We start from the raw sequence: 13,702 nt of genomic DNA, 5'->3' as shown, positions 1-13,702 counted from the left end.
GAAACTAGATATTCAAGTATATATATTCAAAATGTGTGTGTAAGCATCTTATCATAGGCTGCAGTTATTCTAACCCGTGCTCTTTCTAGAACGAATCTCATATATAATAGAAAAGACGACTTCCCTAAATCTGCTCGGATATACTACTGTGTATCACCAAGGTGTATTTTCATGTTCCTGCTGAGTAGAATCAGATTCAGTCTAATAGGAATTTTTTGAATCCCGATTATGGACCCAGATGAGAGGCAGGTGATTTTGTGAAAAACAGGGAAGTGTAAGGCATAAATACTGCCTTTAAGGAAGCTATTATGCATTTGGGGAGGCAAGATATAGAGACACACAAAGTAATTAAAGAAAAATGTAAGGTATTTTGCATTAAGTGTAAAATATAAGTAATCATTGGGTACTTTCTCTAAACAGATCTAAAAGTGACCATCACAAAGGTGCCTTTTACATAGTAAATACTTAATATTTATTCTACAATGAATAAATAAAATTCGAGAGAGAGAAAAATTTCTACTCTGCGGATGTGTAGTAGTTTGATGAGTTTCCTTGCTCACCAATGAGCTTGAGGCTACAGCCATCACATGTAAGCATTCTCTAGGTCAAATCCTGTTCAAAGTATAGGAAACCTTTTATGTTGCTTTCACGAAAGACAGTAAGCATTTTCAGCCATCTAAAATGACTTTTTGATTTGAATTTTTTAAAAACTGTTTAGACTGCTTAGAGAAATTAAGGTCTTTCTACATTATTACCCACATTGAGAATATAAGTGGTAGATCTGTGGCAGAAAAAATATTATAAGATACTAAGTTTCTTGTTTATTTGAAGAAAGAGGCAGAAGTAAGTTAGATAGAATTATAAATATTAGGTGAAATTATATATCTATCTTTATGTATATATACACACAGTGGAATGTTACTACTCAGCCATAAAAATAATGAAATTCTGCCATTTGCAGCAACATGGATGGACCTAGAGAATATTATGCTTAGTGAAATAAATCAGATAGAGAAAGACAAATACTGTATTATATCATTTCTATGTGGGATCTAAAAAATAAAACAAATGTATATGCAAAACAGAAACAGACTAACAGATATAGAAAACAAACTAGTAGTTACCAAAGGGGAGAGGGAAGGCTGCAGGGACAAATTAGGGGTAAGAGATTAAGAGATATAAACTACTATGTATAAAATAGATAAGCAACAAGGATATACTGTATAGCACAGGGAACTATGGCCATTATCTTGTAATAACTTTTAATGGAGTATAATCTGTAAAGATACTGAATCACTGTGCTGTACCCCTGACATTAATATATGTTAAAGCAACTGTACTTCACTTAAGAAACATTTTTGAAATAATAATTAAATTTTTAATTTAAAAATAAATAATAGAACCTTTTAAATTTGGAGGAGAATTCAATATCATAATGCATGTAAAGTCCTTAGTACAGTGCCCAGTACAGAGTGAGCACTCAGTCAGTGTCGGTCTTATCAGCATCTTCATCATCATTACTCATAACAACGAAAATAAAGCATTGAACACAGGAATCATTATGAAATTTTCTTATGAGAAGGGTGTAACTTATGGACCAGAAGATTTTTATACTTTTATCCTCGATTTTAGCCTTCACGTCAGCCTAAGAGGTGTCTCTAAAGGCAGTAACTAATTTACAGAGAGGATATGTCTGCTTCCATAAATCGTAAAGAAGATACTCTGCCCTCCCTAACCTACATAGAAGCACTAAGGTATTTTGGGGGGAAAGTTCATAGAAGTTCATGAGGAAGCTTACCAAAATAGCCAGAGCTTTTAGTAAATGAGGAGCAAGTGTTATGAATATGCTTTACAACATTGGAAACCTGCTAGGACATTTTTTCATGCAGTCAAGAAAAATTTACTTTGTGTGGAAATAGAGAATACTTTTTAGCGAAGCGTACATTTTAAGATTGTAAATAATCTGTGTTACACTTTTGTGTGATTTTCATGTACAGGATTGTATCATACTGTATGTATCATTTTCCAGCTTACTTTTCTCTCACACCAGTGTCTTGGAGATCTATCATGTTGATACTTAAATATCTAATTCATTCAGTTTATTTGTTGCAGTGCATTTCAGTATATGAATATACCACAGTTTATTCTCATTGATATTTGAGTAGTTAATTATTATTATAATAATTCTGTGTAGTAACTATATCTTATTTTCTTATATGTATGGATGACAATTTATCTAGGTGTATATCCCAAAGTGGAATTGCTGGCTCATAGATTTAACTGTATTATTTACTGGAAGTTGTCAAATTGCTTTTTAAATTGACTATACCAATTTTTTACTTTATTTCCAATATATAAGAGTTTCCTTTTCCCCACATCTTTGTTACCACATCATATGATCATTTAAAAACTGTTTTTGTCAACCTGATGGGTAGAAAATGGTAAGTTATCTTAGTAAACAATGTATAGGTATAACAGGATTGAGGTGCTGGGGTACACATTTGCTCATTTGTCATATGAATTCAATATTATACCTTGTTGACATTACTTCAGTAATTGTAGTTATAATCATCATAATAAGAGTAATCAGAGATTTACTGATTGCTTAGTATGTCCCAAAGCTTTGTGTTGCACGTTACATGTATTCATGAACGTAATCCTCACCGGAGCTCTCTGATGTCGAGACTCTCGTTGGATCCGTTTCCCAGCTGAGGAAAGTAAAAGAGAGACTAAAGAAGTTGCAGAGGGTCACACAGTTGTTAAGGAGCCGAAGGGCAGGACTTGAGTCCAGGAGCTCTTGGTTCTAAGTTCAAGCAGCCTGGCCTCAGAGCTCTGTATTACCTTTGCTTTTCTGAATTTCACCCTTTTTTAAACCTGTGTCCCCCAGAAAGGCTGCCGTTTTTCTGTAAAACCAGCTCTGCACATGTTCTGTATAATTTTTCTTTTATAGGTCTCTTTTTTTTTTCTTTCCACGGAACGTTCACCACGTTCTGCTCCGTGAATCCTGAGTCTGGTTCCTCAATGCTAGGGTCCTTTTGGCAGCTCTGGCTTTGGTTATCTGCTCTGATGTTTTGAGGAGTTACAGCCTTTCCTCTGGGGAGTGGATCTGAAACCACTTTACTGTCTGTGCCACATCCTGAGGAAGCACAAGGTGCTGGTACCCAAAGGCTGTTTATAACCTCTCTGTGCCTCTTCCCTTTGTAAACTGGGGCTGACAAGAGTATCCACCTCAGGAGTGATTTGAGAATTAAAGTGTATGGAACTCACTTAGAGAACAACGCTGAGCACATGATAAGCCCTTAATAAGTGTTTGCTGTGCTGCTCTTTTTAGTATTCGGGGAATCATAAGAGCCAATCTCTAGTTTACACCAACCACAAAGAGCCCTAGGAGACATTTTCTTTCATTCTTTCTTTTATTTTTTTTTTTACATTTTTAAAAGAAGAGCTGGGCTTCCCTGGTGGTGCAGTGGTTGAGAGTCTTCCTGCCGATGCAGGGGACACGGGTTCGTGACCCGGTCCGGGAGGATCCCACATGCCGCGGAGCGAGCGGCTGGGCCCGTGAGCCATGGCCGCTGAGCCTGTGCGTCCGGAGCCTGTGCTCCGTAACGGGAGAGGCCACAGCAGTGAGAGGCCCGCGTACTGCAAAAAAAAAAAAAAAAAGAGCGAGGAAGCCCCATCTATGTATTTTGGATTCTTAAATATTAAACACAATGGCTAACTCTGCTGACTTTAGTACTTTGCCATTTTACCTTAGGAAATGGAAGAAGTTGGTTCTTGTCTTTCCCAGAATTCCTAGAATGAAAGAAAATGATGAATAGAATTTTAACTAGTTTAAGCTATTCTCACAGATTTGTTAAGATCAAGAATCATGGTGAGATCCTTTTAGACTAAACAATAGATCTCTAGGATCTTAGATTTCTAATAAAGAAAAAAGTGCTGACCAAAGAAAATGTGGGTTTCATCATCACCTTCATGTGACCAGTTGCCTGCCCTCTCACTCCACCTGTAGTACTCTTTTATCCCAGTCTTTTCTTACTGTGACCTCCCTCATTGCACAGGAGTCCTACCTCCATCCTTTCGTTTCCTCTGGGAGCACCTCAAATGTCAAGTTTGAGGGCATGCTGGACTGTGCTTTCTTCATTTATCTGATGTCCAGTGTCAGCTGATTCCCTTCCTGCAGCTGGGAGTAGACTGCACAGTCTCATTACCTATCTCAGAGCTTTCTACTCAGTATCTCTGTTTGCTTCCAGTCACCTGAGCTGCTCCTTCATCTTGGCCAGACACCTCGCTGCAAATCACCTTATTCTTATATCCCGCCTTTTCAAAAGACACGTATTTTCAACTCATCCATAACTCTGACAGCTATTTGCAGTTATCAGATAAGAGTTCATGTGGTTATTATGTGGGTAGAGGAAGTACATTCAGGACACAGGCAGTAGCAAGCGCCATGGCCCCAAGGCGGGAGAGCATGTCTGATGAACCTAAGGAACAGCAAGATGATATTGTAGCTGGGCTGGAGAGAGGAAAGTGGAGAGCTGTGAGGGATGCATTTAGAAGGTGGTGATGGGATCAGGTCACGGAGGATCTTGTTAGCGCTGCTAACAAGAACTGCTCTTCTTGCGCTGACTGTTAGTTTCTAGATCTGTGTTGGCAAGACTGACTTCTACAGAGGTAGGCTTCTGATGCAGTGCATGCAGAAATGTTCTCTCTCTTGATTGGGTTGCCAAGCTAAGAAGGTACCATCTGTTTGAGGGTAGCTGAATTTTTTGATGTCTGCAGTATTAGAGCTTCTGGAAAATGGTCCTTTTACATTCATCGGTGCCCCAGCCTGGAGTATGAGTCCAATATTAACCTGTAACAAATCAGCTTCAGAAATACATTACTATTTATCAGCCCCTATAAAACACATAATTGGAAGAGTATTTAAAATGATCTTGTTTTACTACTAGTAAAACCTTAATAAATCGAGCAAATAATATTTGCAGAAATTAACATACGTAACATTTTATTCCCTTGAATTTAAAAAAATGTGTTTCCTATTATAATTTCTGAATCATTTTTTAGTGTGTTAGGTCAGTGGCATTAAGTGTGTTTACATTGCTCTGTAACCATCACCACCATCCATCTCCGGAACTTTCTTCGTCTTGCAAAATTGAAACTCTGTACCCATTAAATCGTAACTCCATCCCCCACCCCATGCATCTTCTAGCAACTACCATTCTGTTTTATGTCTCTATGGATTTAACTACTCTAGGTACATCATATAAGTGGAATCATATAGGATTTGTCCTTTATTTCACTTAGCTAGCTTATTTCATTTAGCATAACATTCTCAAAGTTGATCTATGTCCTAGCATGTGTCAGAATTTCCTTCCTTTTTAAGGCTGAATAATGTTACTTTGTATTTATATACTGTTTTGTTTATTCATTCATCTGTCCATGGACACTTGGGTTGCTTCCACCTTTCGGCTGTTGTGAATAATATTTCTATGAACATGGCTGTACATGTATGTTTTCAGGACCTTGCTTTGAATTCTTTTGGGTATATACCCAGGAATGGAATTGCCGGATCATATGGTAATTCTATTTTTAATTTTTTGAGGAACTTCCATACTTTTTTCCATAGCAGCTGCAACATTTCACATCACTACCAACAGTGTACAAGGGTTCTAATTTCTCCATAATTTCTAAAATTTTTCCCTGCCAACGCTTATTTTCTGGGTTTCTTTTTTTTTTTTTTTTGATAGTAGCCATCCTACTTAGTGTGAGGTGGTATTTCATAGTACTTTTGATTTACCTAATGTTAGTGATGTTGAGCATCTTTTTATGTGCTTATGGGACATTTGTATATCATCCCTAGAGAAATATCTAGTCAAGTCCTTTGCCCAATTTTTGATCTGTTTGTTTTCTTCTGTTGTTGAGTTTTAGGGGTTCTCTAGATATTCTGGATGTTCATCCCTTATTAGATATGTGGTTTGCAAATATTTTTCCCATTTTGTGGGTTGCCATTTTACTTTTTTGATGAACAAAAGCTTTTACTTTTATTGAAGTCCGGTTTGTCTGTTTTTGGATTTGTTGCCTTGTGCCTTTGGTGTCATAGCCAAGAAATCATTGCCAAACCCAATATTATGAGGCTTTGCTCCTATACTTTCTTATGAGAGTTTAAAATTTCATTTATTTTTTATAGGGTTGAACTTTGGCGAGAACCAAGCAAATCCTTGGGCATCAGCATTGTTGGTGGACGAGGGATGGGGAGTCGTCTAAGCAACGGTGAAGTGATGAGGGGCATTTTCATCAAACATGTTCTTGAAGATAGTCCAGCTGGCAAAAATGGAACCTTGAAACCTGGAGATAGAATAGTAGAGGTACCCTCCAGTGAGCTTTCTGTGCTAAAACTATTCACCTGGGCCGTCCTCTTTACCAAGGGAGTCATCATCTTTACACTGACCCAACATTAGAGTAAAATGTGTTTGCTGTTAAAGCATTTCATTCTTATTTGTTTGTTTTCATCCATAATTTTTCTCTTCAGTATATGATGACAGATTATATATCTCGATGTAGAGATGGGTGTTTGGGGGTATAATCAACTTTTTAAAAAAAACATTGGCACTAAGATAAAATAATTAAGTTCAGTTTAAAGAACGAAGCAAATTTCTTGGGGAAATCATTGAATCGTTTAAAAGTATACGTACACGCACAGAATGTGTACATCATAATTGATCCCTTAAATGAGATTTTATTTCTAGAAATACTTAAATGTTGTTGGATGAGATTTTTTAAAGTGAGTCTTTTTAGTAAACTTTTTATGCTAAGATCCTGATTGCCTTTTATATAAATGTTTCCCCCACCACCCCTGCCAATCCAAGCATGGATTTTTGTCCATCTCAGTGCTGTGCCCATTCCCCATCCATCACTAAGGGCTGTGTGTGTGTGTGTGTGTGTGTGTGTGTATGTGTATGTGTGTGCACGTGTGAGTTGGTACGTACACACGTGTGTACGCATGTGTGAGTACTTCGTTATGTGTGAGAGAGAAGCGTTTGGTCAAACTGTACCTAATCCCTTAATTCAAAGCTAGGTTTAATATTTTAAATTAACTCTTCTCGCACAAGTGACTCATCATTTACTCAACAAATATTCCTGGAGAAGCTGTTGCATTCCAGGTGCTGTAACAGACTCTGGGCGTCCCACGGTAAATAAAACACTGTGCCTGCCTGTCAAGTGGGACAGACTTGACAAGTGATCAAGTCACTTCAGAACAGTGTGATGAATTATTTGATCAGCATAAGCATAGTTTTAGTTTAGGTTAGAGGAAGGGGTAGCTGAACCCAGGTTTGCTGAGTTTCCAGGATTTAGAGAGAAGACTAAAAGAGACAACTTCCAAATAGAAACCGATCACTTTGTTATTATAACAACCATTATTTTTACTTTGTACAAATGATTGTATCTCATTTTCTAAACCCATATAACTTAGGCACTAAAATGCCTTAATTGTGTAGAAGAAGGTTATCCATGTCAGTCACAACTTTGAAATGAACATTTTGGGCATTGATCTATTTCTTCCTTTACTGATTGTCTCTGAGAGTTGAAGAAGGAAGAAGATTGAGACTTGAGAGAAAGCAAGGGCCATGTCTGGTGTTTTGTTTTTTTTTCTTCTGACCATTTATAAGGAAGAATGATGGGCTTTTTTTTCTCTCTTCCTGCATCTTTACTTTTCATTAGATGATACCTTAGCCCCCTGTTAAAGGATTCTTTTTTAGTTATAGTACTACATAAAATTTCTAATTTAAGATTATCACAAGGCAGTTTATTTTATAGGTACTTCACTATTGAATACCTTTGACCTAAGTAAAAAAAAGTAAGAAATGTTTATAAATTATTTCAAGAAAAGATTAATCATAGTTTTCACCAAAATGTTTGTTTCAGTGTATTAAGAGAGTTAAAACATCCCTTTCAAATTGAAAAGAAAGGATTTTTGCATGTGGTAAAATACTGCTAAGCAACAGTTTGTTGAATGTTGTTACGTGCAAGGGCTTTTTTCTGTAAATAAGGAGCCTTAGGCCTCTGTAATCCTGGGGATTCTAGAACATGTCTCTGCTAAGAGTTTCTGAAAATGTATGTAAATTAGAGACCTGAGAAGTATTCCATTCTAAGTATAGAGTTCTTTGGACTTGAGCAAAGATATTTAATGTCCTGTTAAATTTTCCCACTAATGGAATATATAGTAAACATAAATACTTTTATTTTACAAAAAGTTAGAAGCCTTTTTTTTTTTTTTTTTGCGGTACGCGGGGCTCTCACTGCTGTGGCCTCTCCCGTTGTGGAGCACAGGCTCCGGACGCGCAGGCTCAGCAGCCATGGCTCACGGGCCCAGCCGCTCCGCGGCATGTGGGATCTTTGCGGACCGGGGCACAAACCCGTGTCCCCTGCATCGGCAGGCGGACTCTCAACCACTGCGCCACCAGGGAAGCCCTAGAAGGCATTTTTAATATGAACTGAAAGAGATGGTGTTATTTCATCTAAGTATCAACATGAGGGAAGTTTTTAATTAAATATAGTATATAATTCTTTTAAAGGTGATAATGTTCTATGCAGAGATCTAATAATTTTCTTTTTCAGAATTATGTCTACTCTGATTTTTCTATTTTGTTGTATATACCATTCTCTGGTAATTGGAAATGATAAAATTATACCAGTGTCCTATAGTTTTCTGGCAGGATTAGCATTTGGCCTTTCAAACTATTTTCCTTCCTATTCATATAGTGCATAAGCTGAGCTGATCATCACCAAGGCAAACCATGGTCAATAAAAAGTTACAAAATAACTTTCACTTTCAAGCTATTTATATAAGAATTACTAACAGATAAGCACAATTTCTTGGCTTCCAGCTCCTACCACGTCTACTGCAAAGATTCTTTTGCCAAACTAACCTTACCATAACGTGATTTTTCTGAACATCAGAATTTTGTTTTTAACTTCAAGCTTCCTGTACAGAGAGAAATACACAAAGCCTCACACACCCACTTCCCAAACCACTCTGTAATGAATTGGAAGAAAACGTGTAAAGTGACTTTCATGATGAAAGCAGTGCTGCTAGGCAGTTCCCTTATATTATTTCTTTAATGATGTTGATTTATTAATTTAAAGGAACAACTGGGCAATGTAAGGGAAGCAGAAGCAGAGCCTTCATTCTAATTGATTATTATTTCAGTTGATTATTGGAGACAGAAATCTGTGTCCAAAACAAGGGACCACAAGTCTGCTGGACAAATGAAAAGTTCTGGAGCCTCATAAGTACTCTCAATTATTTTTGAATCTGAAACAGATTTTTTAGGAGACTCACCCAGGATCCTCAAAACTCCAGATCGACAAATTGTTCTGTTGTTCTGTAGCTTCTTGAAATGTTAAGCTGAGGCCTTCCATTGCAGGTGGATGGCATGGACCTCAGAGATGCAAGCCATGAACAAGCTGTGGAAGCCATTCGGAAAGCAGGCAACCCTGTAGTCTTTATGGTACAGAGCATTATAAACAGACCAAGGGTAAGCAAACACAAAGGGCAAGGTAGGCATATCCAAACAGTATTCAACTTGGAATCTAATGTATCCAGGGCCAAGTTGTTTCTAGGACCTGAGATCGAGTCTTGAAATCTCAGGAGACTTTTTAGAAGTTTATTTTGCTTTTTTTTTTTCCCATTGAGTTGTCCTGGAAATCCCTTCTACCATGTTTAACAGACACTTGAAGCCTGTTAAAAACACACAAGTAGGATTCATTGGCGGCTCATAGGCATCTAGATGGGTAATTATTAGCGTTCACTCTAGTCATAAAATATTTAAGTTGTTAAGAGGGCTGTGGTGGAGTCATTCAGGTTGAGAGTCTGTGACGTCTAGTCAAGTCCCTTAGAAGCCAGAGAGATTTCATTTTCTTTATAAATTTATTCTCTGGACAGAATTTCCAGTTTATGCAATCTCATGATTTCCTGTGCATGATCTTTAATGTATTTGTCTATCCCAGTGAACATTAACTTTCCCCATGATGGATTTTGTTTAAACTGTATCTAGTGATTTCATACCTGCTGTTTCCCAGCCATCATCACTGACTGTGTAGCTCTCATTACCGTATTGCCCCTGGTGGACAGAGACCTACTAATGCATTTTACTGTCAGTCGTCACAGGTGAAATGGCTTTAAAAAATGTTTTAGAAATTCTAAGCACATTCAGTGAATGTTGTTTATGAAGATACTAAGTGAAGCTTTGTGTATTCGATGTGTTGAAAATTATGAAGACGAAAATTATGCCAAGAGTTTAAAACTGTTTTTTTCTATTTCTTCTTTATGCCTCGGTGAAAAAAATAATATTTTCCTGTGCAGCAGTTCTTGAGTATTTTGGGGCCACATACCCCTTAGAAAGTTCTTCACATTTACTGCAAAGTTTGCATAGCATTTCAGGAGTTTCCTAGATGTCCTGAGGCTCATAGAGAATTTCCACTTCCGGATTTAAGAACCCCTGTCATACTGAATCTCTTTGAAATACCTCCTTATTAGTTTTTAGGGTTTGTTGTATTTAGAAAGATAATGTTAACAGATGTGAGGGAAGTGAAAAGAATCATAGAAAACTTAAAATACGTAATTTTATGTATAATACATTTAATTTTAATTCTTAAAATTTAAGATAGCAGTGCTCAAGTGAACAGGTTTTTAGATGAGATCAGTAAAAGGAACTTGTCAATATTCTGTGCCCTGGGAAACAAAGTGACCAGATTTATCCTATTGGTTTTTCCCTTTGTTGTCAAGACAGGTGTAGCTCTGGTCTGAGTTCACTGTAAGAAATGAAATAGTAGTTCTTAATGTAAGCAGTTATCTTCACATCTGCAGTTTTTAATCATTCAGTTGTTGATTGTTAGGTGATAATTATCCATTCAGATGAGAAAATCTGCCAAATGGTGGGGCTGTATCATCTTGCATTCTTTTCAGATGCTATTCAGTTTGTTTAAATAACTACAGATCTTTCTACGTTTGTTTCCATTTGTTGTGTTAAACATAGACACAGTATGATAATGTTGGTAAATGGCTGTTTAAGTTAAGTTAAAGCTATTTTTTGTGTGTGGGTGGGTTTTATTCCTTTTTTGTTTTTTTAATTTCCAACTTTTATATCATTTAGGACAATACTATAAACTGCTGAATAGGAGTCTCAGATTACTTTTGAAAAAACTACAAACATTTCTTTCAATGCCAGTCACATTTTCTAATGCACTAGGAAGATATTTTTCTCATGCACCTGGAAAATATTCCTATTTTATTATCTGAGGTATAATGAAGCCTGATTTATAGCAATTATTCCAGAATAAATCTTGCTTAGAATGGCATGTGTAGTCAAATGATACGTGACGGGGTTTAGGACATGGTACCCTGAAATACGACACCTTGGCATATTGAATATTTAAACTGAAGTTATTTGAGAAAAGGCAGGTGCTGGAAAGACTCTGACCTCCCCCTTCTCTGCTGAAGCAGGTCATAAGGCTCTCCTGAGAGGTCTTAAGGAAAGGAGCATCCTTATCTCCAGACGAGGAGGAATCCTGGGAGGAATCAGAATGAACAGGCCTTGCTAAGTTTCCGCCAGTTAACTACATTTAGCTCGTGCTGTTTTGTCCTATCATATTTTCTGTAACTTTCTACTCTTCGTAAGACCTCCTATAAAAACACTCAGACTTAACCATTTCTTCTGGTCTTCATTTCCTTATGAAGGCCCCATGTCATGCAAAACTTACGTTAAATCAATATACATGGTTTTCCCTCGTTAATTTGTTTTTCATTACAGAGGTCCAGTCAAGAATCTACGACAGGTAGAGGAAAGATATTTTTCCTCCTCTACACACATATTTTGCTTTGGGAAATTAGAATTAATTTTGCATTTAAGATGAGATCTACTTTGTTTTTAATGATTTACTTCCCTATGAAAATAATGATGTCTCCAGGAGTCGAAAGGGAAAAAATTACACATACATAAGAGTCTCTTAATGAGAAACATTTTATTTTTGGATATAATAAAGCTTCAAGAAAAACTTGTACGTAGACTGAAAAGCCAGTCAGTCTCTTTGGCTCTTAAACTGTTCGAGAATTAGAACTTCCCAGAACTAGCCCTGATAATTCCACCAGTATGACACTTCAAACTCAGTCTGACCGCATTGTCGCATTAAAGGGTGGGTCCCACTAATACGGGCCAGAGGATGATTTTGCCTTCCCTGTGCTTCTTCTTAGTTAATAACGTTTCTGTTTTCATCAGCCCTTGGAACTATAAACATGGGTTTCATCACTGAGTTTTTAATAAGAGATATAGTCTGTTTCTATAAATCCTTCCCTCATAATAGAGTGATCTACTATTTCATTTGCTGTGCTCATCCTGTACTTTTATACTCTCCTATCAGGGCCAAATTCTAATCCTTAAGGGCTGCAAGTTGAAATAACAAAAAGCAAAGCCAAACAAAAAAACCAGAGCTCTTTTTAAATATTCCATTTCTTCCCGTTATTATTTTGATTTATATTGTTCTACAGAATTATAAAGGAAATGTAAAACCTGACAATTCCATGTATGAGGATTAGAAATAATCTACTTTCCATAGCACTGAGTTACTTTGCCTAGGATTGTGTTTTTAATCTCTGCCTAGTCATTTCTTCCACCTTAATAAATGGTCATGTTTTTTGGCATTTGTGATCTTCTTTTTTGTAAAGCAGGAGTTTGACATTTTAAATTGAAACGCAGAGAGAAAGTTGAGATGAGCAGAAATGTCAGTGTGCCCATTTCTTTTACCCATCTTCCTTCTGTAGGAAAAACATTGCAAGAAGAGCAGATTGAAAGGGTGATGTGGCATAAGCTTTAGTGCAGGCGTATTGAGTGAGGATAGTCTTTGTAGAGTGTTCTCTCATACAGGGTGGTGTCACATGACAACCTCTCCCTACTCTTGATGCTTGCCAGTAGGGCTTTTTTATAGAGAGAAGTAACACAAACATTTAGTTAGAGCCAAAATGAATTTTAAACGTCTGCAATTTCCCCTGAAAGATATAGTCAATAAAAGAAAAAGATAGCAGTGTGAAAAAAGAGAAGAATTTATTGTGCTAAGGAAATTACTTTTCTTTTTTTTTCCTTTTTTTTACTCTGAAAATGCTACATTCTCTCTGGCAGTCATCCTGCCTGTAATACGTATATTCAGCTGCAGTAGTCCAAGCTCAGAGCATATCACAGGCGAGCCACAAAACCTGTGTGAACACTGTAAGGCAGGACTTCAAAAATTACCCAGAGCCTCATAAATTCCCCAGTAATATGGGAACGTTTATAGGAAATTTATATATATATATATATGTTCCTAGCTCCACAAAAAGTGGGCAGAAATAGAGAACACCACTGTACAGCAGGCCATTTCTTTTAAAATTGTTGATTTCATTTTTTAAATTAAAGAATACTGTTGATTGAAGCAAACTTAATATCTAGTCAAGGTATGAAAAGTTTCCTTACTGGGAAACAAGATAACAGAATACTGAACTTTACCAATGGACTAGCGGACAGATGTTTAATTTGCACTCTGCAACAGATAGACACTTTTTCCTTTGTTTTACCAAAAAAGCATAATTTGCTTTTAAGTGTAAATGAAAACCTTTTATGGTTTCAGTTTTGAAGCATGTTTACTGATATGCATGGAACATGTGTTAATATAA

The 13,702-nt window shown here is 36.8% G+C and overlaps 1 protein-coding gene across 4 annotated transcripts in view; it reads left to right on the top strand.

Annotated features, from left to right (window-relative positions):
* MPDZ (multiple PDZ domain crumbs cell polarity complex component) overlaps nucleotides 1-13,702 on the top strand; it is a 131,484-nt gene that overhangs the window by 86,190 nt on the left and 31,592 nt on the right. For 3 of the 4 annotated variants that reach the window (XM_024760483.1, XM_024760482.1, XM_024760480.1), the window contains 2 exons: nucleotides 6,188-6,365; nucleotides 9,426-9,536. In XM_024760483.1, the coding sequence (XP_024616251.1) occupies nucleotides 6,188-6,365; nucleotides 9,426-9,536 (289 nt within the window). The remainder of the gene's footprint in view (nucleotides 1-6,187; nucleotides 6,366-9,425; nucleotides 9,537-13,702) is intronic. The other variant, XM_024760481.1, reaches the window with a different exon arrangement.

Source organism: Neophocaena asiaeorientalis, unplaced genomic scaffold (genome assembly GCF_003031525.2).
Source record: "Neophocaena asiaeorientalis asiaeorientalis breed wild unplaced genomic scaffold, Neophocaena_asiaeorientalis_V1.1 scaffold174, whole genome shotgun sequence".
Classification (NCBI taxonomy): domain Eukaryota; kingdom Metazoa; phylum Chordata; class Mammalia; order Artiodactyla; family Phocoenidae; genus Neophocaena; species Neophocaena asiaeorientalis.
Note: the sequence above shows the minus strand (reverse complement) of the source record. Positions and strands in the feature narration are given on the sequence as shown.